Source organism: Frieseomelitta varia, unplaced genomic scaffold, assembly GCF_011392965.1.
Source record: "Frieseomelitta varia isolate USP_RPSP 00005682 unplaced genomic scaffold, Fvar_1.2 scaffold_878, whole genome shotgun sequence".
NCBI lineage: Eukaryota > Metazoa > Arthropoda > Insecta > Hymenoptera > Apidae > Frieseomelitta > Frieseomelitta varia.
Window position 1 is genome coordinate 21572 of NW_025110676.1, and position 24950 is coordinate 46521.

Sequence of the window (24950 nt, forward strand, 5' to 3'; positions counted from 1 at the left end):
GAGATAATTTTGAAAACATTTTTTGTCATAGTATATATACATTTTTTAATCAAGCATATATATGCTAAAAAATAATTTACTGTTGTATATTAACCTAAAAGTTATATTAACTTAACCTAACACAAATATACATATAGTAATTTTTATGAATTAAAATTTGACAGAAATTTATTTCATTTATATAAATTAACCATGGCCAAGGGTCATAAATATTTGAAACGTTTAAAATCTGAGAAAATGAAAACAAAATTAAAAGCAAAAAAAACAAAACATTTACCAAAAGATTTAAATATTACGGATCCTTCGTTTAAGGTTAGAACGATTGTTATACGAGAACAATTAAAACAGCATGACAAGGTGGAAATACTTAGCAAGAGAAAACTTAATATTAAGGTATTTATATTATATAGTAAGAATTATATTTATAATTCTATGGTAAGGTTTTAAATAAAAATTTAATTTCTAGGATTTATTGTCACGTTTACAACATTATAATTCAACAGTTCGACAAGATGCTGTAAAAGAATTGAAAGAAATTTTGTCAGAACATTCTTTTAAATTATTAAGTTCTCAATTTGGACCTCTTTTACAAGGTGTTTGTGCATTATCTCTCGATAAGGAAAAAGATATTAGACGTAACTCTTTGAAAGTTTTAAGTCTAATCCTTGGTCCAATTTCTAATGATCAACTTAATCCATATTCTGATGTATTAATTTCTTATTTGAGATGTTCTATGACACATATTGATCCTTACATTAAAGAAGATTCTTTACTCTTCTTGGATGTACTTGTACAAAACTGTAGCAATATTCTGGCCAAAAACAGTTATAAAGTGCTGCCAAATTTTTTAGATATGATTTCCAAATTACATACAGAAATAAAGCCTGGAAGACTATTAGTAACAACTTTAAACTCCAAGAATACTAATATTAAATGGAGGATACAAGTATTAGAAAGACTTGCTACTATGTTTAGTTCTATGGTTACTTATTTTAAATCTCAAGAAAGTATCTCTTATTCAGATGAAAGTGCAAAATTTATAACTGTGAATAAAAATATTAGATATATTCCTACTTATACCAATATAAATTTTCAAAATTGTGAAATTGATTTTGAAAAAATTAATGATGTGGAAAAAAATAATATTGATAACACTTCAGATGCAGATGAATTTGTAAAATATATAGAATTATTAATGCCACTTATATTTGACAGCTGGGTTGAAGTATGTCCTGATAAAAAAAATGCTGACAATTTTGTAGTTTTCATTTCTACAGAAACATTGGAATTATTAAAAAGTATCATAACAATAATACAATTAATAATTGAATGTATTGATATATTACACACAAAAAGTGATGTAAATATCAAATTTTGGTTTAAAAGTAATTTCCAGAGCTCTTACATAAAAAAATTGCTTTCAAGATTTCCATACTATAAATTGGGAAAACTTGGAAGTTTTCTTTGTTTGACAAGAGAACGTCAACAAAATTTTACTGTGGAGAATTCATGTGATTATTGTTTAGAGTGTAATTTAGGCATTTGTCAAATTTATGTATGGTTTACATCACTAGAGAACGATGATAAAATGATGTCTAAATTAAATAAAAATTATTGCACATCTATAATTAAATATTTAAATGGTAATAAAATTTGCTTTTAGAATTTTTAATTAAATTGACAATATAATTAAAGATATTTTTCCTAACAGAAAAACTGAAAAACTGGTCTAACATAGATAATATTATGCTATCACAACTGACTAAGCTTCTGAGAACATTATTTTTAAAAGCAAGTAAAATTTGGTACAAAAATCATCTTGATTTAAGTGAAACTTTACAATTAGTTATAAACGCATGTTGTAATCAGTCAAAAAGAGAAATACAGTTAGAATTATTTTCTGTAATTAGCGAAATAATGTTGGATCATACTTTGCAAGAATTGCATAGGTAATTTATAATCTCTTTTAAACCTTTTCTTGATTTTCTTTGAATAATGTCTATAAATTACAGGGAAAATGTATTTAAAAAATTCATCTCAACTTTGCCAAGTCTCTTGTTAAAATCAAAAATACATGAAAATACAATACAGATAATAAATAAGATTGTACTCCGTTATAGAAATTGGATTCAAAAAGAGCTTCTGATAAATTACAAAAACATTATAGGTAATTGTACTTAAAAATATTATATTTATAATTGCATGTATGTTATAAACAATGCTATTATTATTTATATTACAGAAAACGCCAAGAAGATTGAAATTATCGGATCTGAAGACCATAAACAATCTCGTCTTATGATATGTAATTTGTTTTACTTTTTAGATACCGAAATTTTCTATTAAGTAAAATAAGTATTTCTCTAATAATTTTACATACACTTTATTGTAAATTTCTACGAAAATGATATTTTTTGTGTTTTTAATAAATCATTGATTTATTATTCAAATATTCAAATATTATTATTAGAGCATTGCTGATAATATGCAATCATTAATAATATTAAATTATATAACTTAATAATTATTATAAATACATACATTACAAATATATATAACAATTATAAACATCTTGTATATGTTTGTATCATTTTGCAGCACTATTTTTAAAGTTTCGAAAATACTTTGTAATACTTATGTACATATTACAATGAAATCTCATTTATCCAAATATGTAACAGGACAGAACAGACAAACAATTCGGATAATACAGGTTCACTAGCTTTTTTCATATCCTACTCTTATTTGTTTTGACAATAAAATATAGTAGATAAGGATAACAGAATAAATAAGATTACATTGTATATTCATTTTGAAGATTCTAAACCAAGATGAAGTATTTTCAGGACATAATTTAAACTTTAGTTACCATATTCATGTTTCGCGGAGACTCGTCATCAACGAATGAATAGTTATCAAATACGAACAATCCATTATTGCTTTTAATTAATTCTACTGTTTTATTGCTTTCCAAATTATTTTTGGTCTTATTGTTATAAGATCTCTCCTTTGAATTTGTTACGTTAATAATATTTTCTACGCTTGGTGACAATGGTAACGTTGGTAATTCTTTACTAAGCGTTGGCCAACTTAAGTTGTTCTTCAATTCATGTTCTATTCTCAAATATTTCTTCTTAGACTTTTCAAGTTTATAAAATTTCAATTTGAACTTTTTCTCAATTAAATATTCTATCACAAACATTTCAACGAAGAAACAAAGTACGAAGTTCGCAAACGCGAGTATCAAAATAATAATTCTCCAATCGTACACTGGAGGCACAAGTAATTGAAGCATATTTATTATCCAATTCGCAGGATAAATTGTAATGTAAGTGCAAACAATGATTAATAATATTATGGAAAATATAAATGAAATATTTGTGTAAATAGCTTTTCGATATGGCTTTCCACGTGAAAATATGATAGCCATCGTTATGTATTGGAACATAGAAACACAGTAAACAGAATAATTTTCATAACACATGTATGAATTTTCATCATTATATACGAATGGTGTAAACCAAGGAAAAGTGCGAACCGCATGATAAGCAACAGTTTGAAAAATTGTCATTATTAACATATGTACAGATAAAGAGAAGATCGAAGTAAAACTTAGCAAACTAGTCATAGGAGGTTTTTTTACTAACTGCTTTTCATATGCTTGAGTTTTTCCAAAAAACGAAGCGAAATTAACAATAAGACAGATATCAATAAACAGAAATTCTAGATCTGTCAAGTTTGAATCGATTGAATAGAGAATAATAACAGACAAAAATTCTGTCAAAGAATAGGTAACCATAAATTTAAAAATTCCAAATGATGTAACTAAGGCAGCACGACCTTCCCTTATCACCTTCGGTACGCATGTTATATCCGGTACTTTGGACGTGAAAGGACTCGCAACACTAAAAATGATATTTTATTGGGTATTATTATGCAAACATTCAAAAATATCCTAGAAATTTAGGTCAACTCTTCTTATATATAGAAAGATATTTCTTTTCTACAAGCATATAATTAAAAAATAAATTAAGGACAAGTGACAGTTAAATTTCCAAAAACATTATATAACAAAAAAAAAAAAAAAAAAAAAAAAAAGGACAAATACACCAAATCATGTCTGGTAAACTTGTCCTATATGAAAGTTAAATTGCCTGAGGTTATTATGTAAAAAAGTGATGTAATCCCTTAACGTTGAAATATTACCTAGATTCTGCTTCGGATAAGGATATACCCGCATGTGCAGCTCTCAGAGCACCGCAATCATTAGCACCATCTCCACACATCGCTAGAATGTTTGCGAAATATTTTGAAATGACTATTCTATAAGGTAATGACATTAATGTACAGTAAATAACAGTGCATACCGACATAATAACCAAGTTGCATTAACTCTAACACTAATTGTTGCTTCTGATCGCTACTCATCCTGGCAAATATTGCGCCACGGACGCAAATTTTTGCTACAATATCAGGATAGTACTCACGCAATAATTGCCATGATTGACCTGTTAACGCAAACCGATAATTGGTATTGTCTATATTTCGTTCTATATCTTTCAGATTTGGTATGTTAAGTTTTCTAGTAAGGCTCTGAAAAGAATGAAATAGTCAGTTCTGTTTTAATTTTTCCGCAAATCAATTTAAAACTTTCTGATAGAATTAAAGAAATTTACTAATTTCGGAGACATTTCTTGAGCATTGAAATAAATGTCAGGTTGTAATTTATTTTCCTCCATAACTACTGTCACGTCTATCACATATTCTTGCGGCGACAAAATGCCACATTCTTTTGCAACGCTTACTGCAGTCTGAATGTTATCCCCTGTAAATGTAAAAAGCAAATAAATCATTTCGCTACAACTGGTAATTCATTCTATGTTGAAATATCAATGTACGGAAATTGCTAAACTCTAATTACCTGTAATCATCAGAACATGTATGTTAGCGGTTCTCAACTCTTTGATAACCGGTATAGTTGGTGATTTCAACCTATTTTCCATAATAATTAAACCTAGAAATTCAAGATTTTGTTCAACTGCATCTCGAGGCAATTTTGTTATCTGTGCAGAATATAAAAAATTTAATTGAATATATAAAATTGAAAGTTTATAGAAAGAAATATCAAAATGATTATTCTTACCTTTTTAGTGTTTTCGCGTAATTTTGTTCGTCCCATAGCTATCACTCGATAACCCTGTTCCGTGTAATGTTTTAAACAGATCATTATATCTTTCGGTATAGTTTCAGGTTTGCTTAAACTAAATATCATTTCAGGTGATCCTTTTGTGTAGGCTTTGAACGTATCCGAACCCAATACGCGTATTATTACAGACATTCGTTGGAGAGAGCTTGAGAACTGATATTGTTGCACTATTCCAATTTCCGATATTTTATTCATATTTTGTGTGAAATTATTGTTTTTCGGTGGTTTCATGATTGTCGATGCTATGAGATCATATTTATCTGAATGTTTGTTATTGAACTCTTCTAATCTCCATCCGGTACTTTCAAACATCTAAACCAATTAGTAACAGCTCATTTCGTTTTTCAATGATCTTTTGATCCAAAGATTTCTTTAACATAATTACAATTATTATAAATGGTAATAGTAGTTACCTTAACGTCTAAAGGATCGCCACAGAGTGCACTATCTATTAGTGTTAAACTATGACAAACTAACATTCCCTCAAAAAGAGGATGATCATTTAATTTGGAAACAGTTCTTTCGGCTTCACCTAGGATACCATTTGTGCAGGGTACAATACCCCACATATCCAAACCATCTTCTGTTAAAGTACCAGTCTGCAGGAACAAGCAAAAAATAATTAATTAATATTATATAACTATTAATATTATATTCTCAGATTTAAATTACATAAGTCATATAAACTACATTTTTTTTTTTTACCTTATCGAAACACACGCAATTTATACTACCAGATACGTTAATAACTCTATTGTTAATGCAATATATTTGTGCCCGTTTCAATCGTACTTGAGCGTATAACTTTCCCACCGTCATTGCTGCTGGTAATGCCGGTGGAATTACTATTGTTATTATATCCAAGGCTTTTATCGCTATATCTCCGGCTGTAATTCCCCTGGAGACCTAGAAAAAAATGAACATTATTCTCCTAACATTTTATTCAAAAAATATATTGAATAGTGATTAGTGGAAAATTAAAATATAAAATATAAAAGCACCTTAGTCACAATAGTGTAAATGAAACCGCATGTCGCGATAACAGCTAATATCCCAATAAATTTATAAGAATCTTGATCGAATTTAAAATCTGCAGGAGGTGGATATAAAATGGCCGCGACTAAAGATCCTTTACTCGTACGAAATCCTGTTCGAATAACTCGAGCTAGAACTGGCCGGTCGTTGTAACTTCTAATAACAAATTCACATTGGTAGCAATAGTTTACAATTTATAGCAGCAATTACGCAAAGTTCGAATATAATACCTTGTTTGAATAATAGTAGTGCCGCTATACATCGTATGATGAGAGCATTCTTTAGAGTCGTATAAAACGTGATGCGATGGCAGTGGAGTTTTCGTTACTGGTACAGATTCCCCTAAAATTTTATTCAATAAAGAGAAACTAGAGTAAATGTATGAAGTTATAATTTCAAACACGAAAATATTTGAACACTTGTAGAGATATCTTTTATGAGTATATAATACAATATCTGTTTTATTATATATAAAATATTTTAAAATTTCAGTGTATGCTCATACATAATAATATAATATAAAATATTAATGCTATAATGAGATCCGACAATTATGATTACATTGGTAAAATCTGCCAGCAACAAACAAATCTGAGAACATACATGGAAGCAAATATACATATGTACTTTCATAGAAATCATAAAAATACATATTTAAATAGTCAATTATATGTATGTTAATGAATGTCAATTTCTTCAAACGGAGCTGTCTTTAATGTTTATTAAATACTATGTAATTCCAACTTTTATTATGATTTTATCATGTCATGTAATTCTACTAATATAATCTTGATATAATAATAATAATAATAATAATAATAATAATAATAATAATAATAATAATAATAATAATAATAATAATAATAATAATAATANGTAAAGCGTCTCATAATAATAATAATAGTAAAACTTCAAAACTTTTATACAATATGCATAATTTATATATTAAAATTCTTTGCAATAAATATCCAAATACTTTCGTGAACTATTATAGTATGTTGCAAAATATGTAATTTCTAATTAATCATACCAGTTAACATCGATTCGTTTAAAATACATTGTCCTGTTAAAAGTACCGCATCACAAACAATAGTAGCCTGATGCTTGGGTAATTCTATGACATCACCTGGCACTAAATCATTGCTCGGTATATTCTCTGCTACTTTAGAGTTTCTGTACACGCGAACTGTTTCCGTGGATGCAACTGTACCGCGTAGATTAATTTGATTCTGCAAAATATTTATTGTAATTGCATTTTAACATAAATACAGGTTTCAAAGAAATTTTTTGAAAAATTTACATTTTGAGCCTTAGGTATTTATAAATGAACTCTGGAGTATATTAAATATATTAAAATTGCTAAGGAAAAATTATCTTACATATAGTGTATGTTCCGATATTATGCAATATACATTATAGAACAATTGTACGAGGTTAATAATAGAAACAAATAATGGATCTTTAGTTTTCTTTAATTATTCAGAAACAAATTTGACTATTTTTAAATTTGAATTCTTTTCAAATAGTAATTGATTTAGATTACTAAATATGAATCTGTAAAATTCTACTTCATAGGTCCTCTATAAGCTAATGTATTTTTTGATTAATTTTATTCCAAAATAAAATTTTTTTATATCATTTCACCTAATAAAAAATAAAGTTTGGCTCAAAACGCAGAAGAATTATACAATAATGTTTTTACCTTACGAGTTTGTATTATAGAACTGATAATTCCAAACAATGACATACATACGATTGCTACGGTATAATATAAGTAGCCTTCTGCGAACCATACACACAAAGTGAAAACTTGAAAAATGTAAAATGGATTTAAAACTTCTAACAATAGCAGTACGCCTATGCTTTGTACAGGTACAATTATTTCATTGCTACCGTATACAATCCGTCTATAAAATGGAAAAACATATTTAAATCAAAATAAAATAATCCTTAATTTCGAATAACGCTTCGAAATGTTAGAGAAAAATAAAAGATAATATATAATAATATGTTGTAATAATAATATACTGTTTTTGTTAGATTAATTAATTAATCAGTATAAATCTTTTGAAATTATAAAATAATGTGAATGCATAAATTATTAAATTATTACATATTATTTATCTTGTCATTACCTAAGACATTGTTCTTCTTTAGAGAGTCCATGATTCTTATTAAGATTAAGATCCGAGCATAGCGTGTACTTGTCTAAACCTACCAATCTCGAGAACGTATTTTGCGTAACGTCCCAGATATAACATTGTTTTTTGCACCAAAAAGCTTTATACTCATAAATTTGACACTGTGTACCATTTTCTAAATTAATCATCAATTTTTTATGTCTGATTTTCTCGACGAGCTGTTTATCATTGCTACCTAAATCTTTCAATAAATTCTGTATACTGATAAAAAAGAAAATTCGTTTGAATTTATAAAAATTATATCGATAAGAAATTCAAACTTAAACTAACCTGATATTCTTTGCTGAAATAGTCTTCACATCTTCCACAAAGTATGATTTATATTTTCCTTGATAGTTATCCTAAATATAAAATTGTGTTCATGATTATTCATCAAATAATTTACTTTAATTATTGAAATAAAATAAAACTTTAAATAAATCACGTTAGTTGCAAAAATTTATTTCTTTACGAATGCTTTTGAATGGACGAATTTTAAAGAAGAAACTGGTCAAAGGTCAAATTCTGAATATTTGATACGATTGATTTTTACATTTAACAAAATTGATAAGAAATTTCTAAGTGAGAAAACAGTTTAGAATTCTTACAGTTATAAGCAATTTTGTGGCACAACTCAAAGAACATTTGTTGTGAGTAGCATAGAGGTGTAATTGAGGATACCAATGGAAGAAAAGTCTGACCCATCCGATGGTTAATATGTAAAAAACATAAGTCAGGATACTTTTCAATCTGCTCTTCTCGAATCCATAAACACACTAAAAACAACATATTAAGTTTAATGAAAATATTGATGAAACTATATTATAGAATAAATCATTGTGCATATGTAGGTATTCACCATATCTTCATCTTGACCAGTATGTATTTTTTGCCACTGCACTGCCGATGTTTGAGCATTCTTTATTCCTAAATAGAGAAAATCATAAAAATCATAATCAATACGTTTAAAATAAAAGTGCAACATTTATTTTATAAAATAGTTGTTAATATTCGATACATAGAATAGTATAGTTAGTATAGTTATATAGATAGTAAGAGAAATTTTTCGAATATACATATATAAAATTTTGCTATTACATCGGCAAAAGATTATGTAATAAATAACTTTCATTTGAGACATTCTTTTATATTCTTACTTCCGGAAATATCCAAAGTGGTAATTTTTATTGAACCACTTTATAGTTTGATGAAAGTTTTTGTTCTTGATAATTACACGCTATAGATCATTAATGACCCACATATTATAGAACGCGTTAAGCAAGGACTTTAACAAGAATTTATCGTACAGTTTATCGATATGAATCATTTGTGATGTGATTTCTTCCATTCAAAGAATAATAATCAAATCAATGTCAATTAAAAACAAGCACTTCTCAATTCAGTGATAGAACTCGAGTGCAGATTTCTTACGTTATCGTTGCGATGAATCAAAGTTGTTCGCAAATCACTCGAAGCAGATAATTTCCCGTTAGAAATGATAATTCCTTGGCAAACAATATCCGGTTAAGTCGTGATAGTGCTCGTTATCAGGTCATCAGACGCTATTGCATCTTAAATGAAAACAATATATATTTATACGGTTTTAAAAAAAAATTATCATTAGCAATAACTGACAATGAGACAATAACGATTCATTTTATCATTTACAAATAAAAATTTTTTATATACATTTTAAAATCGATTCAAAAAAGAACCAGCAAACACGTGGATCGATAAACTGTCGTTTACAAACAGTTGTTTATTTTATCATTGAAACTTTGTTTTATTTACTTCATTATTTAATATTCATCAATATTATATTTTATTTGCTTCAGTATTTCCTTCCGTTTTAAGAAGTCTCTATAGTAAGAAAGGTAACATAATGATAGTGGATATTTACATAAACCTATATTTTTATAAACGCAATTACAAAAATCAAATCTGCGTAGAGATTTGTCCCATCAGTTAAGGATATCACAATAAGTAATATTTCAGTAGTAAGTAATATTTTGATTGTTTTACATACTTTTATATAATAAACTTTTAAATTTCGTAGACAGCTCACACTCGCAATCTATAAGTTACTTGATATATTTTCTATTTAATAAAAAATTTTATCAAACAGAAAATTAGAAATCATATTCATGATAAAGTTTCATGTCATTACAACTATTTTACAACTGTACTATTACAATTATTCAACAACTAATACAACTGTAAAGCAATAACATTTCCATCAAGGACTTGTACCAGTAAGATTAAAAAAAATCACAGAATATTTTCGAATATTTTATCACTCATAACTCACCATTGAATGTTGTCATAACTTTAAACTTTTGTTGTAGATGAGTCCTCAAGTTCTTTCCTTGAACTTGAGACCGTCAAATACGGATTTCCGCTTGTAGCTAACATAAAATATAAAATTTTCATATAAATTAAGAAAAATCTGTATTAATGTATATACATCAATAGAAAGAAATTAATACATCGATGAAATAAGATCGTATTTAAATACATTGCAAATGAAAAACAGATATGTTTTTACGTGTAGAATTGAATAGCGTATGAAAATACTAATAGGACTGTCTTGTGAAAGAAGATAAGACCAGGACACAGACGTCAAATAGATAGTTCGACACTGAACATGATTACGGTGACCGTGCACTTGAATTACAACACAATAAGTTGTTGGCGAGTCAAGTGGCAAAATTACGGTCAGCCACGTGTACCGACTAATCTATGCCATCTTATTTAAGTTTTCGATCAAGTATAATCAAATGCAAACCAAACAATAAGAAAATTAATAAACTTTTATAGGATTCATGTCCTGACACATAAACGAGAAATATAAACGATTCATCATTTATAAAATTACTATCTCCTGTAATTAAAAAGAAAAAAAATGGAGTTGAAAAGTTCGTTCGGAGAAATAATTGATAAATTATGAATAAATAATAATAGAGAAATTGTCGACTTAAAGCGACTTTCATTTAAAGATTTATTCCTGTTTTGATTAGCAAATTTTATCAAAAATTCATCAAGTTACCTAATCTGATTTTTACTACATAAATTGTAGTTGTTAGTATATTGAATCTCCTTCATTTTCTTATTTCTAATTTTTAATATTTTTTTTTTATCCAAATTATTCAATTAACAACTTTTTTGTCCAGATCGTTCAATCTTCTTTCACAACTGATATCAAAACTTCATATTAATGATTAATAACATCATGATTAATAACATCGAATAGAGTTGTGAACATTTTTTTAATGATTGCTCAAGGTTTAACTATATCAGAAATCAAATTGTGATACAGTGGAAAGCTATATTATGGATATGTATTTTTAATGTCGTTCTAGCGTGAACCGGTTAAAGTATAAGATAAACAGAATTGGAAGTACGCGTCACAGTTATTTACTGCACGGTAATACCTGAGTATGTATTACTTCACAATAATCGTATCGTAATTCCTTCATAATTGGTCCATTCATTTATCACTTGCTACATATACATGTTAACAATGTGGTATTCATTTATAGAAGAAAAAATTGTAAGATACATGCTGGCGCAATATTTTCCACTTAAATGAGATCGTTAGCGATAAAAGAATCGGATCAGTTTTACGTTTTCCCGACATGATTCAGATCTTGATATAATTGACAAATTATGATCCTAACTTACAAATGCGTATATTTTCATGGAAATTTTAGAAATTAATAGCCGTAATTAACTAAATAAATAAATGTCATGGAATTCTGTAGTAAAAATTGCATGTGTGATGAGCATTACTTGTAGATTACAATTTATGTTATGTATATATCTTCATCAGAGATGTTTGAGTTTCCAGTTTGAAATTAAATAAAAGAATAGCAGAAAATATTTGCAACATTTTTATGTGCAGTTAATCTATGCATTTTTGATGATAATTTCGGAGTAACTACATACTTGCTTTAGCTTTAAATATTCTATCAGATTAAAAAAGAAGAAATGTTATCAATGCCTCTCTTCAAAAAAATGAAAAAGAAGACGTAAAATTATATGTTATATAATAGCACATTTGACTTTGAAAAAGAAGACAATTATATAAATTTAAATACAGCAGTCTATCATTTCAATATGTCGTTTTGATATTCAATCGCAAAAAGTTTAATAATTTGTAGAGTTTATTTTTTCATTTAAAAAAGAAAATCATAAAAAATAAATAATTAATTTAGTTATTACATTGAGTACGATTATTAAGGCATAATATGTAGACACTAGTCATAAAAATAATAATTTTTATGTTGAAATATATTTAGACGATAACAAAAATAATACGGTCCGAGCTATTTTATCAATACATGTATAAATTTCAAAAGAAAAAGATCTAGAAATTTTCGCGTATTTGTTTTCATTCTAATATATTCTATATGTAAACATTATTGGTCCCGTGTAATGCCCACTTTTTTGCGAAATGTATATTACAAAAGATTGTGGATTGCGTTATTTATAATGTCGTTAGAAATGCAACTCGCGTTTTTATACTTTTAAGTAACAAGTCATTGCATAACGCAACACCTGCAACTTTAGACTACTGCTAACTCGTTCTTTCGCAAAAATCAGTGATCTGTGAAGGAAAAAGGAAAAGGAATAAAAATTGCACTAAGGATCAATTTTGCGTCATAGTGTAATGCATATTGTCAATATTATTCATCATATTTATCGTTATATTCATCAAAAATACTTCTCCTTTCCCTTTATGCTTATTTGATTAAATTATACCGATAGATGGTTAAATCACTTTCACTATAAGTGTCTCTGATTCACTTCTATTGATAATTAAAATAAGTTGGTAAAATTATAACATTATTTTGTAATTGTACCACTACATTTGGAACAATTGAAATTCTGTTTCAAGGATAAAATTTAAAATTCTAAAAATAAAAATTTATGAAATGCGATAAAAATGTTTTTCTTGAAATATTGCATATATTTAAGCATTTTGTTAATGTGTCGTAATATTATGTACAATACATTGTTCAATTGAATGCTTATTGATAAACAGATGGAAACTAAAAAAAGCTCTTCATTTATCATCGTGGAAATAATTATTATGTTATAAGCTGATTAATATATCGGAAATTATATATTATTTATACTATAAAATGCTGTAATGCATTGCCTAGAATGAGTGGTGAAAATGTGTGAAATGTTTGTAATAGAGGAAATATGACTTACTCGAATTTTTAGTAATCCTTCCTTTGGTTTAATCCTTTTATTTTTACGGGGACGTAGTCCAAAGTACGTACACGGATGCGTGCATTCCCAGTAAACTTTTAATCGAGCAATTTTCTCCGCTATTATATTTTCATAAGAAACGCAAATAAATTCACAAATAAAATCTTTGACTTATCATGCTATGAATTATCGATATTAAATCGTAAATTTCCTGATTAAAAATTATTACACGCGATAAAGAGCGACGGAAGTTTTATTTCTTTACTCCAAGGATTAAAAAAAAAAATCGAAATAAAAATTAAAAATGATTGATATCAAGTTGTGTGCAGTATCGGAATACTGAATTGTTTTTTTATAGCAAATATCACAAGACCGACACTTCAATCGTGATCAGATGGAAAACTGATTGAAAATATTAATTGTTTCGTTAAATACGATTTTGCGGTCGTATTTGATAAATTCTAGATAAAACTGGTCAATTAAAATGATCTCTTATTTCAACAAAATACACCACTACCTGTTTCGCGCCACGCACCCGGTTATACTGTGCCATTCTGTATCTCGTGTACTCTGGTGTACGAATTTATCCCCTCTCTGTTTGCCTATCGGCGATCGCTCACTTTTCCCGCAGCACAACTTACCGATAGATCGCATGCCGATATTTAACTTCTTTTCCTGTGGCGACACGTGATTTACGTCAAATCGATGAACTAATTCCACGAATGGGAGCAGGTGAAAACATGATTACTTGAACAAATCAAGAATACATACATATAGTGACTCATAAAAGTATTCGTATACTTATAAAAACTTTTTACAAGTATATTGTTTGTATAAAATGTTATACGAAATATTTTGAAATTTGATTAGCACCACAGTAATGAGAATCTATCGCGATTATTTAAGTAAAGCTTAAAACAAATTTAAAAATGTACAAACACAAAATAACAACATATTTTATATAAGTTTTGTAAAGATCACAAAAATATTTAAACGGTCAATTATCGGTTATGCAGCGATCTTTAATATTTATTATTAGTATGTGACTAATCACGTTTTACATTACTTTCCTGCCATTTTTAGTAAATATTCTGCAACTACATTTTCAGATTGATTTCAAATTTTTACTAATATAATAGTAGTTGTGTTTCATTAAAATGTTACCGAAATTTCACATAATATATACATATATAACTTATAAAAGTACTCAAATACTTTAGTAAGCTATTGTAATTTTGTTTAATTTTTGGCGATATACTTCACTGACGTCAATTGCTTTGTGCAAATTCACTCGATTGTTTCATGCATAATATAGCATACATGATAAAAAAAAATACTTTCTATTTGTGTGCATTAAAAAATACAGGAGGTTAGGTATTGAAATATATATAAAATATAAATAAAGATATTTTATTATATTATATACTTTATATATATAAATAAAGGTATTTTATTATATTATATACTTTATTAAAATATTTTGTTACTCTGTAGCAGATAGAAAGCAAACGATGAATGAAGAAGATCATACAAGGAAGATCATATGTACATACATACATATACAATTGTATAATATAAAATATCGTTAATATAAATCAAATGTGGAATAAAGATATAAGAGATATGTTCATATTTATTTTATTATTCATATTGTGTGAAAGAAAAAAAAATAATATATAAGAAAATTGCTACTATAATTAATTAAGAAAAATCGACTTATGTAGATCATGTATTTGAATTTCAAAAATATAGCAGAGATAAGATTATTATATTTACTTAAACAAATTTATTAAAAGCTGTTTATATTAATTACATTTTACATAATCATATTACATTTTATCAAAATAAAATAATAGCAAAGATATAAAATAATAATAAAAGAGATAATAGAAGAAAGTTATATATAATTAGTCAAAAAAAAAAAAAAAGAAAAAAGAAAATCATAAATCGTATAACGATGAAGAACTCGTATTTAAAGTATACTATTTATTTTCTAGTTTCGCAATGTTCCAGGTAAAAGATGAATTATGATAGCAACTGCAAATTATGCGTGGTAAATACTAAGGATAAGCAAGTTAACATCTGCTCGTTAATGAAAATTTTGCGTAGTTGTTCATATATGACGAGATTATTTCATGTTTTCTACAACACCGGTAATACATTTGGTTCGTTACAAAATTTTTCTTTTTTCTTTTAGTTTAACAAGAATGAATAGTATTAGCAATTTTTCAATTAAACTTGTAATCATTTGATGCTTAATCATTTTACTTTATTCTGAATTGCGATTTTATCTTAAAAGTATTTCTGGAATATTCTAATTACCTATTAAAATATTCGGTTTTACTTATATTTCTATAATTATTTTTCTTTATACATTCCTTTAATATAAGTCTTCCTTAATATTTTTTCATTCCAATCAATTTCTAAATTTTGCAATATATTACAATCTATTCTTTTAATTTTTTACCGTACAATATTATTTATAACAATATATACGAGTATTAGTTTCTTACAGGCAGTATAGTAACGCATGGGTAAATTCTTTAACTCTATTTTGATATTTAAATATTCAACATTATTATTTAATATCCATCTACCTTGTCAATTACAACTCAAACTATTTTTTTCCAATCGACATATTTTTTCCCGATTTAATGATTTAAGGTTTTCCGGACGATGATTTGATGACGATGAAAGATTATCATATAATATGATGCTGCAAACACTGTCGAATTATTTCTGCACGTGACACTTCCTGATACAAAGCGCTCGAATAATAATAATAAAAATGCTAAAAATGTTTATCGTTCCAAATTTTAAATTGACGTAAATTGAATGCTTAAAAAATTTGTGTAAACTTAGTCTAGACAAAAAAGAAACTTATCTAATCAATCCAAAATATTTCAGGATTTATTTTGTCACGTAAAAGATTTTATTACTCAATAAACGAATCAACCAAAGTAAAATATATAAATAATCGTATATTTCCGATTTATAAATAGTATAATATATAGTATGATTTTAATGACAGAATAGTATAGTATATAGTATGATTTTAAATTTATTTGAACGATATTCCAGATAAAAAGTAGAACGATATTCCAGAATATGCGTAAAAAATATCATGAAAATGCCCGATAAAATTATTATGTACTGCTTTTATCAGAAAGGCATTCTCAATATGATTCTTATCTCGAGACACACAGTCTAACATGTATTATTGTCAATCATAGTAATTTTATCGATTGCCGATATTAATCAAATTATTGACTATAGTACATTATTTTGTAATTTTTACTATTTTATAAATAATATTGCATCGTGAAATCCAGATAAAATTAATAATCAACAACTCTTAAAAATTATAAAACAAAAAAGTACAAATATTTTCCTAATCTTTAAGACATATTTAATGCAATATGTAATGTAATAGCGTCATAATTCTAAATTAATGAATTCAAAAACAATTTATATAATTTATGAAAGTATTTTCTATAAAATTAATTTTGTTTTTTAGACAAAAAGTCGGAATAAAGGAAATATTTTAAAAATACATGCTTTTTCAGGAAAATTGCATAAATTGCATAATCTACAAGTGAAAAAAAATGTTAGATAAAGATTGTTGCTAAATGCTTTATTACAAAGTTGTAGACAAATATTGAACATTGAATTGATTTGAAGTTTGATTACCATACTTTCTGATTTCTATTTATGGAAAACTCTGAAGTGAAAAGTGTTTAATTAAGTGAATAACTAGTTCAATGAATTAATAAGTCAGTTGTTGAGACAAAGTAAAATTTTATTAAAAGATATAGTAATTCTATATTACATCGACGTCAAGCTTGTGTGATAATACAGAAAATGATCATTTTGAAATGAGAATTTACGATCCTTATACATTAAGAAATATCTTATAGGTACAAAGGTATTCCAGCTATATTCAAAATTTTCCTACAGCTTTGTAACAAAGCGTTTATAAACTTTAAAAGCGTAACAAACTTCATATAACATTTTTTTTCATTTGCACTTAGATTACGCTCCTACAATTTTACTGGAAAGATACGAAACACTCTGATTTGTACAATGTAAAATATATACAAAAATAAAATATTCAATCAATTAAATGAAGGTATTTATAAGTATTTATAAGATTTTTATTAATCACAATCAATTGAAAACAGATTATGGCAATACTTTGAATACTAAACAAAAATAGATATTTTTTTACGAGTGTTGTATTATCTATTTCGCATACATATAAGATTATGTCTCCTTTGATAAATTATTGTACATTTTTTTAAATTTATATATAGTGCAATTTATGTTTGCAGGAATATAATAAAACAATACATATACTAAACAAGCTCAAATCAATAATGAAATACTTACACATATACATATATGTATAAACTATGCGTCATTAAAACAAATAAAAGATTCACAAACTATCACTTTAAAAAAATGAAAAAAGAAATATTCTTAAAAAATTATTATATCTGAATCTTAATTATTATATCCTAAAATTATATATATCTAAAAAACTACAAATTACTATAATTATAAAATAAGACTGTAAAAATTTCTGACTGTAATTTTAAATTATTATGATTCTATTTGAAATTTTATATAAATATTATTTATAATTAGTAATTTATATAACAATTAGTAAATATATAATTGGATGGAAGTTTTTGCTACACTAAAAATGAAATTAAAAACTAAATTTTATTTAACATATAATCCATCAAGAGAATGAAATTAGCATATGGAAAAACATTTTTCAGGTAAAGTATAACATTGAAATGTTTTATTTTCATAATACGAAATGAAAGAGGAAAGAGTGAATCTTTAAGATCCAAAGTAGAATAAAGATCATTATTTTCACTATTCACGACGATGATATTTATTCTTTTCTTAATCTGTGTTATTGTTTGATTTAATTAATGAATCGTGTAATTGCAAATTAGTTATTTAGCATAAATTCACTCATAGATGCTTATATGCTGTATAACTTTATCATAACGCAGTTATCTCACATAACTAATACGAGTAAATTGTACTTCATAATCACACGCCTAGATGCCTACTATCGGATAATCAGGGCATATCAAGGTTGATTTAATAGATTCCCATTGGCGTACATGATATAAAGATCTCACCTATAAAAATTCTGGATCATTGATCCTACGCTTATGATCGGCGAAGGCTGATATTCAGGCTAATGTCAGCAAAATTGAGATCATTGCTGATGCAAGTCTATATTCGAGTACCCTCAAAGTATTCAATCGCTTACATATTTCACTCGCTATCTTTCTTTCGACATAACTTTCATAAATTCGAAATATTCAAATAAAAAATAATTAGTTTAATATTTCATAAAATACATCCTTGATAATATCTTGAGTTGTTTTTAAAGGATCTTGCCAAAAAAAGAGTAATTTTCATTTTTTTTTCTTTTTTTGTTTATTAAAACTATTAATTACGTTTATGGAGCATTTTTTATCTGAAAATTAATATATCATGCAGAATCTTGAATTATGAAACAATAATATTTAAAATATTCAATGCTATAACGATCCTGCAACAATTTTGTTTCTAATTGGTTATTTTGTAGTAGCAAAATACATCTGAATATAGAATGTCTCCGTTTTTTTCAATGTAATCACACATTGTTAAAAAATAAGAAAAAGATATTGCAAACTATTAGCTTATTGCAAGCTAAAGATATTGTTCTTTAGTTATGACTATACTACGAGTTTTTATGCATCTATGAAAAATTTAAATATGCACAAACGCAGAAAGTACAAACAATATACATATAAAAATATATAAAATATCGAGAATAAGATACATTTAATAGAGGAAACAAATGTCTACTTAAGCTCTATTTCTCTAATTATGTGCGTAAAAATATAAAACTGCATAAAGTCTAGTTATGATAAAAAAAAAATATATATATATATATATACACACGAAATAGACAACGAACAGGTAACGAATTTGCATTACTACAATATGCATATATATATGTATGAATAAATGATACATATTTAATAGGAAAATTACATTTAATAGTTGTCAGAAGGTATTATAATACTTCTGTAACTGAAACTTCATTTTAAAATACTCATCATGCTTATCAAAAATTGGCAGCGATAAAAGAATTCATGTTTTGAAAATTATTTTGATTTTATTTCAATTCAGCGAATGAATAATTCTTCAGACCAGTTCATCATGCTTATTACAATTTTACTTGATACACTTTATCCTTCAAAACTTCTCAGAGATAAGAATTTAATGGAATAAGATCAAGAGATCTTGAAATTGCAATTGTAAAAGTATTATGATAATTTATGACTACTACACATTAAATGTAAGTATTCTTGATCTATATACATTATACTATAGTAGTGCATGCTGATTATCATTTATTTCATGTTCGTAATAATGTATGTATGTTTAAATAACATTTTTTATATGATTTATTTTGAATTCATAAAATAGACAAGGTTTAATTTAAAAAAAACTAGGATATCCATATATAAATTTGAAAGAACTAAAATATTTCAATAATAAATTAATACTCATCAAATCCATTTCATTAATATGTTTTATATTATCATGTTACTATTGAAGAATTTTTGTAATGCTCTATTTTGAATAAAAAATAATTTTACTTTTTAATTTAATTTTTATATAAAAATTGAAATATATAGCAAATATCTTATTTGCAAAGTGGCATTTAAATAACGTGATGTAAATTTATAGAAATATAAAATCTTTCAGAACTTTTTGATATAAGAATATTTATTACTTTAATCACAATTTTCAATAGATAACTAAATTGTCCATGATATCATAGATTTCTATCTTTTACTGTTATTACTGAAAATGATCTAATAGATCCATGTCTAATTGAGATAACATTTCATCGTCAGAGTCATTTTCAATATTGTTAATTGCATTACACATAAAACTTGAAGTTCTGGGAAGATCTTTTTCTGATAACTTTTCACATATTTCCTTCGAATCTAGTACAATTATGGATGCAGAATTTTTTGGAGATGTTAATGTATCTGCATTTTTAAATTGCAGTAATTTAGATCGTACCATAGAGGAACTTTTCATCTTTTTATAAGAAACTGAAGAAGCAGTTTCCTCCAAACATTTATCAATATCCACTTTTTCAGAAAATATATTGTTTAATCTATCAGATGTATTCTGTTTAGAAGAGATATTTATTGTTGACAAATGTCTAGCATTTGTTTGTTTGAAATTATGAGAAAAACATTTTTTTTCACTTGCATTTGGAACAAATTTTCTTATAGATTTGAATAAATCTGTAACTTTCTCTTCATTGTTATTCTGTGTATTTTTCTCTTGTTTTGGTAGTGACATTTTAAATTTTTGTTCTTTACTTTCTTCTTTTACATATTTTAAATTTCTGGACATAGAACCATTAAAATTGTTTTGATTTTGTAAATCTGTAATTTTATTGAAAGAAACTGAAAAAGATAAATCAGTATCAAAATTCATCGGTTCGTTCATATTCTTGTTTGTTTCATTCAGAATTGTAAAAAAATTTGGATCTTTTCTACTACTATTTTCTATACTGTTACACGTATTTTCCACAGTGAATTGACCATCATTTTCTAACAAATATTCCTTTAAAGCCATTGCAGTAGTGCAATCGTTTTCTTCTGTCTTTGTTCTTTTTTTTGAAATATTTTCAAAAATTGCTTCCATATATTCTGTACGTTCTATTGTACCTTTACTCGTATAAATTCCTAATAAACTAGAAGGTGAAATTAAAATTTGATATTTATTTGAAACAAACGTTCCAGAGATTCTTAAAAGGCCTACATCATGTAATAGGACAACAACATTACATTCTAATAAACCAGGATATTTAAGTGGTATATTCTTGTGCAGAATTCCATGAATACTGTCCGTGAAATCTTTCAAAACTATAGGAGGATTATCATGACTATAATCTATATGTTCTACTATTCCTGCCAAAAATTTAATTTTTGTACTATTGAAACCATTCATATTTGCTATTTGTTTAATTGTAGCGATATCATGGCCTTTCAAAAAACCATCTGGCAAATCATTCAACATTAATTGCCAAGCACCTTCTGTAAACAAATTTTTTGTAGTTTGAGAACAATATTCAGATAAATTATTTGAATCATTCTTTTTATTCATTATGTCGCTTTCTTCTAAATTATTTAAATATGAAATACATGTTATATTCGAGTCTATATCATCTGGTAATAATCCAGCTGGACCAGGAAATTTTCTGACTAATGTCATCTTTTTATTGGACTTTACTTGTGGAACTTTAAAAAAATTGCTTTTTGTAATATCATTTTTGGCTTGTATATTATCTATAGACTTTTGCTTTAACATATTATCCAATAATTGTTGTTTTGAATTCTCAAATAAAGATGAATTAGGATTATCACTGTTTGATCTGTTTTGAATTTCAGAAATAGCTTTAGAGATTTGATATTCTATTTCATTATTAAATGATGTATTTTCTGTTTTTTCATCAATTTTCGATGCAGTTTGTTTTAATTCTAAATTCTTTATATTATCTTTTATAACACCATTCTGTGCAGTTCGATTTTTGAGAATTCCAAGTACTAAATTTTTTCTGGGTAATTGATTATTTTTACAGTTGTGTATTTGATTAATAGAAATGTTTGATAAAGTGTTGTTACATGTCCTTTTTGGATCATTTAACGCATCTTTAAATTCATTCTTATTTTGTAAATTCTTATTAAATATCCCAAGAATTAAATTTTTCCTTAAATCTTTGTTTTCATCATATTTCTTTGTAATTTTGTTTAAACTATTTTCTCCACAAGATACATCACAGTTAGATGCAAATATTAGATCATTCTTCATTTCTATTTTACGTCTTTTAGGTTCACTTTCTTGATTGTCTTTTTGAGAATAATATTTATTTGTTTTATTATCTACATCGTTCAAGAATTCCTAAAAAAATTATTTATACAATTGCTTTGTGATATGAAAACAATTTCTAAAAGAATTATTTATACAATTGCTTTGTGATATGAAAACAATGTTTAAAAATATTATAAATTTTACATGCATATAATTAAAAGCATACAATAATATGGAATAATATAAAATAATATTAAAATTTTTTTTTATAATTATAAAATTTATAATATAAAGTATATTATTTCTCTAAAATATTCTTTTAATTTACCTGATCAAGATCCCAATCATCACTTTCAAACATTTTTCTCAAACATTAGTTTTACTTTAATATATTTTTAATTTATAACATTTATCTTTATTTATTTTAAAGATTAATATAATAACAAATATATAGTATATTTAACATTTCGTCTCATAACATTTAACATTTGTAAAATGTCAAATATCTTAACCATTGACTATGTAGCAATAAAGATGGTGAACTTTGAAGAAATTTAATTAAAATGGCATTCATTCCAGCGGGTAGTTTGAATAGAAATATAACTAATAATGTATATTGATTTATTAAATTTGAATAAACAACATAAACATAATTATCCACTGTGAGTAGCATATAATATACATAATGTGCTTATGTAAGGATATTTTAATTTCTATACAACATAGCTTTTGCTGTGTCATCTGCTGTTTGTTTATCAATCAATTTTTCAGCAATAGCTAAACTAAAAGCAAATGCAGTTGCCGGACCTCTGCTTGTAATCAAGTTGCCTAAAATATTTATAATATATATAAATAATATTAAATAATATTATAAATGAAACTTATAAATAAAAATTCTCATAAATAAAATATTTTTTAAGTAGAACTCTATAAATAGATGTATACCATCGATTACAACTTTATCTTCCAAATATTTATAATAATCTGTTAGTTGATCTTTCATTGCAGGATAAGAGGTGATCTTCTTTCCTTTTGCAATACCATGAATCTTTAATGCAGTTGGTGCAGCACAAATAGCAGCAATAAGTCTGTTTTCTTGTTCTTGCTGTTGTAATAATTTCCCTACTTCTGAAGACTATTCGAGGCAAAAGAAAAATATAATTAGCATATACATTCATTACAAAAAACATTAATTTTATTTACATTTGCGAATGCCTTTGAACCATTCAGACCACCAGGCAATATTACAACATCATATTTTTGATTAACTGCATCTGAAAGTTTTGCATCAACACATATTTTTACATCGCGGCTGCATTTGACACATGGGTTTTCAGTAAGACCAGCAACAGTAACATCAATCTAAAAACAAAATTTTTAATAATTAAAGATTTAAGATTAATATTTTTTTCAGGAACATTTGTTTATAAAACAAATCAGAATTAATTAATATTTGAAAAAAAGGAAGCAATTTTTTAATAAGTAGTACAATTTTATTTCTATTTACTAGGAAATTTTACTTCTTGGAAATTACTTTTTATGGAAACTTCACTAGAAAATATAAAATAAATATTTAAGGTTATATCCAGTAAAAATACTTACTCCAACTCGTCGTAAAACATCCGTTGTTATTACTGCTTCCATTTCTTCAGAACCATCAGCTATTAACAACAGTGCCGTTTTTTTAGACATCTTTGCAGTATATTTGACTTTATTCAAATATGAAACTATCGGACTGCAAACTGATTGCGCAAAAGTTGGAAAAACACGACGTAATATTGACATGTATAACTAGACGTTAATAAAGATAAAAGAGGTTATTTGCACGAATGATACTCAATGCTGTTAAATATAAATCTTATGAGTTTAAATAAATATTTCATATATTATTTTTTTCTTAGTTTATAAATAATAAAAATACGAAAAGTAATAAAAAAATTAAACTTTGAAAATATCGTTCCTCTAAATTCAAATTTTTATAAGTAAACAATAATTTTTTTTATAAATTCTGAAAGAAATTATTACTAATTAATCATATTGTTAATAAATTCAAACTTATTAGTAAATTAAAATTAAATTAAATTAAAAACATTGATAAGTATGGTGATAAAATAAACAAATCTTTCAAAGTAAATTTTAAAAATTACAAATCGTAAGGTTATCCTTTCGATAATTATGAAATTATAAAAATTTCTGATCCATAACTTGCAACATTCAATTTCTTAACATTATTGAGAGATCTGTTTTAAAAAAATCTACATTAACAAAATAACGTAGCTGTGTTTTCGGAAAATCATAAATTCAAATTGATTTGTTACAAAACTCAAATGTTCTTTTCATTTTTTTTTTTTTTTTTTTTTTTTTTTTTTTTTTTTTTTTTCCTTTTAATTTCCCATTTT

General features: G+C 25.8%; 4 protein-coding genes across 6 annotated transcripts; 1 reads left to right on the forward strand and 3 right to left on the reverse strand.

The window, feature by feature from the left end:
• The first annotated feature begins 192 nt into the window (after positions 1-192).
• Positions 193-2946, forward strand: LOC122536938 (testis-expressed protein 10). Its single transcript, XM_043669727.1, has 5 exons — positions 193-393; positions 467-1643; positions 1712-1949; positions 2013-2167; positions 2243-2946. Exons 1-5 carry the CDS (start codon positions 193-195, stop codon positions 2344-2346), a joined length of 1875 nt encoding a protein of 624 aa, XP_043525662.1. The 3' UTR covers positions 2347-2946.
• Positions 2855-14273, reverse strand: LOC122536936 (polyamine-transporting ATPase 13A3-like). 3 transcript variants are annotated; one of them, XM_043669726.1, is made up of 19 exons: positions 13639-14273; positions 10730-10826; positions 9853-9992; positions 9281-9348; positions 9103-9197; positions 8713-8783; positions 8377-8643; positions 7944-8148; positions 7272-7470; positions 6472-6583; positions 6208-6397; positions 5912-6112; positions 5620-5805; positions 5144-5518; positions 4922-5063; positions 4677-4825; positions 4368-4593; positions 4207-4288; positions 2855-3905 (listed from the first exon to the last, which is right to left on the reverse strand). In XM_043669726.1, exons 5-19 carry the CDS (start codon positions 9124-9126, stop codon positions 2855-2857), a joined length of 3480 nt encoding a protein of 1159 aa, XP_043525661.1. In that variant the 5' UTR covers positions 9127-9197; positions 9281-9348; positions 9853-9992; positions 10730-10826; positions 13639-14273. The 3 variants fall into 3 exon arrangements, with proteins under 3 accessions (XP_043525661.1, XP_043525660.1, XP_043525659.1); XM_043669725.1 differs by having other exon boundaries at positions 9030-9197; XM_043669724.1 differs by lacking the exon at positions 9853-9992 and having other exon boundaries at positions 9030-9197; positions 13639-13757; positions 14156-14264.
• A 6209-nt stretch (positions 14274-20482) lies between these two features.
• Positions 20483-23067, reverse strand: LOC122536930. The gene is made up of 2 exons (XM_043669713.1): positions 22880-23067; positions 20483-22641 (listed from the first exon to the last, which is right to left on the reverse strand). The coding sequence occupies exons 1-2, from the start codon at positions 22910-22912 to the stop codon at positions 20521-20523; spliced, it is 2154 nt and encodes a 717-aa protein (XP_043525648.1). The 5' UTR covers positions 22913-23067; the 3' UTR covers positions 20483-20520.
• Positions 23068-23155: 88 nt separating this feature from the next.
• LOC122536931 (protein dj-1beta-like) lies at positions 23156-24356 on the reverse strand. Its single transcript, XM_043669714.1, has 4 exons — positions 24154-24356; positions 23755-23913; positions 23497-23686; positions 23156-23379 (listed from the first exon to the last, which is right to left on the reverse strand). The coding sequence occupies exons 1-4, from the start codon at positions 24334-24336 to the stop codon at positions 23258-23260; spliced, it is 654 nt and encodes a 217-aa protein (XP_043525649.1). The 5' UTR covers positions 24337-24356; the 3' UTR covers positions 23156-23257.
• Positions 24357-24950: the final 594 nt, after the last annotated feature.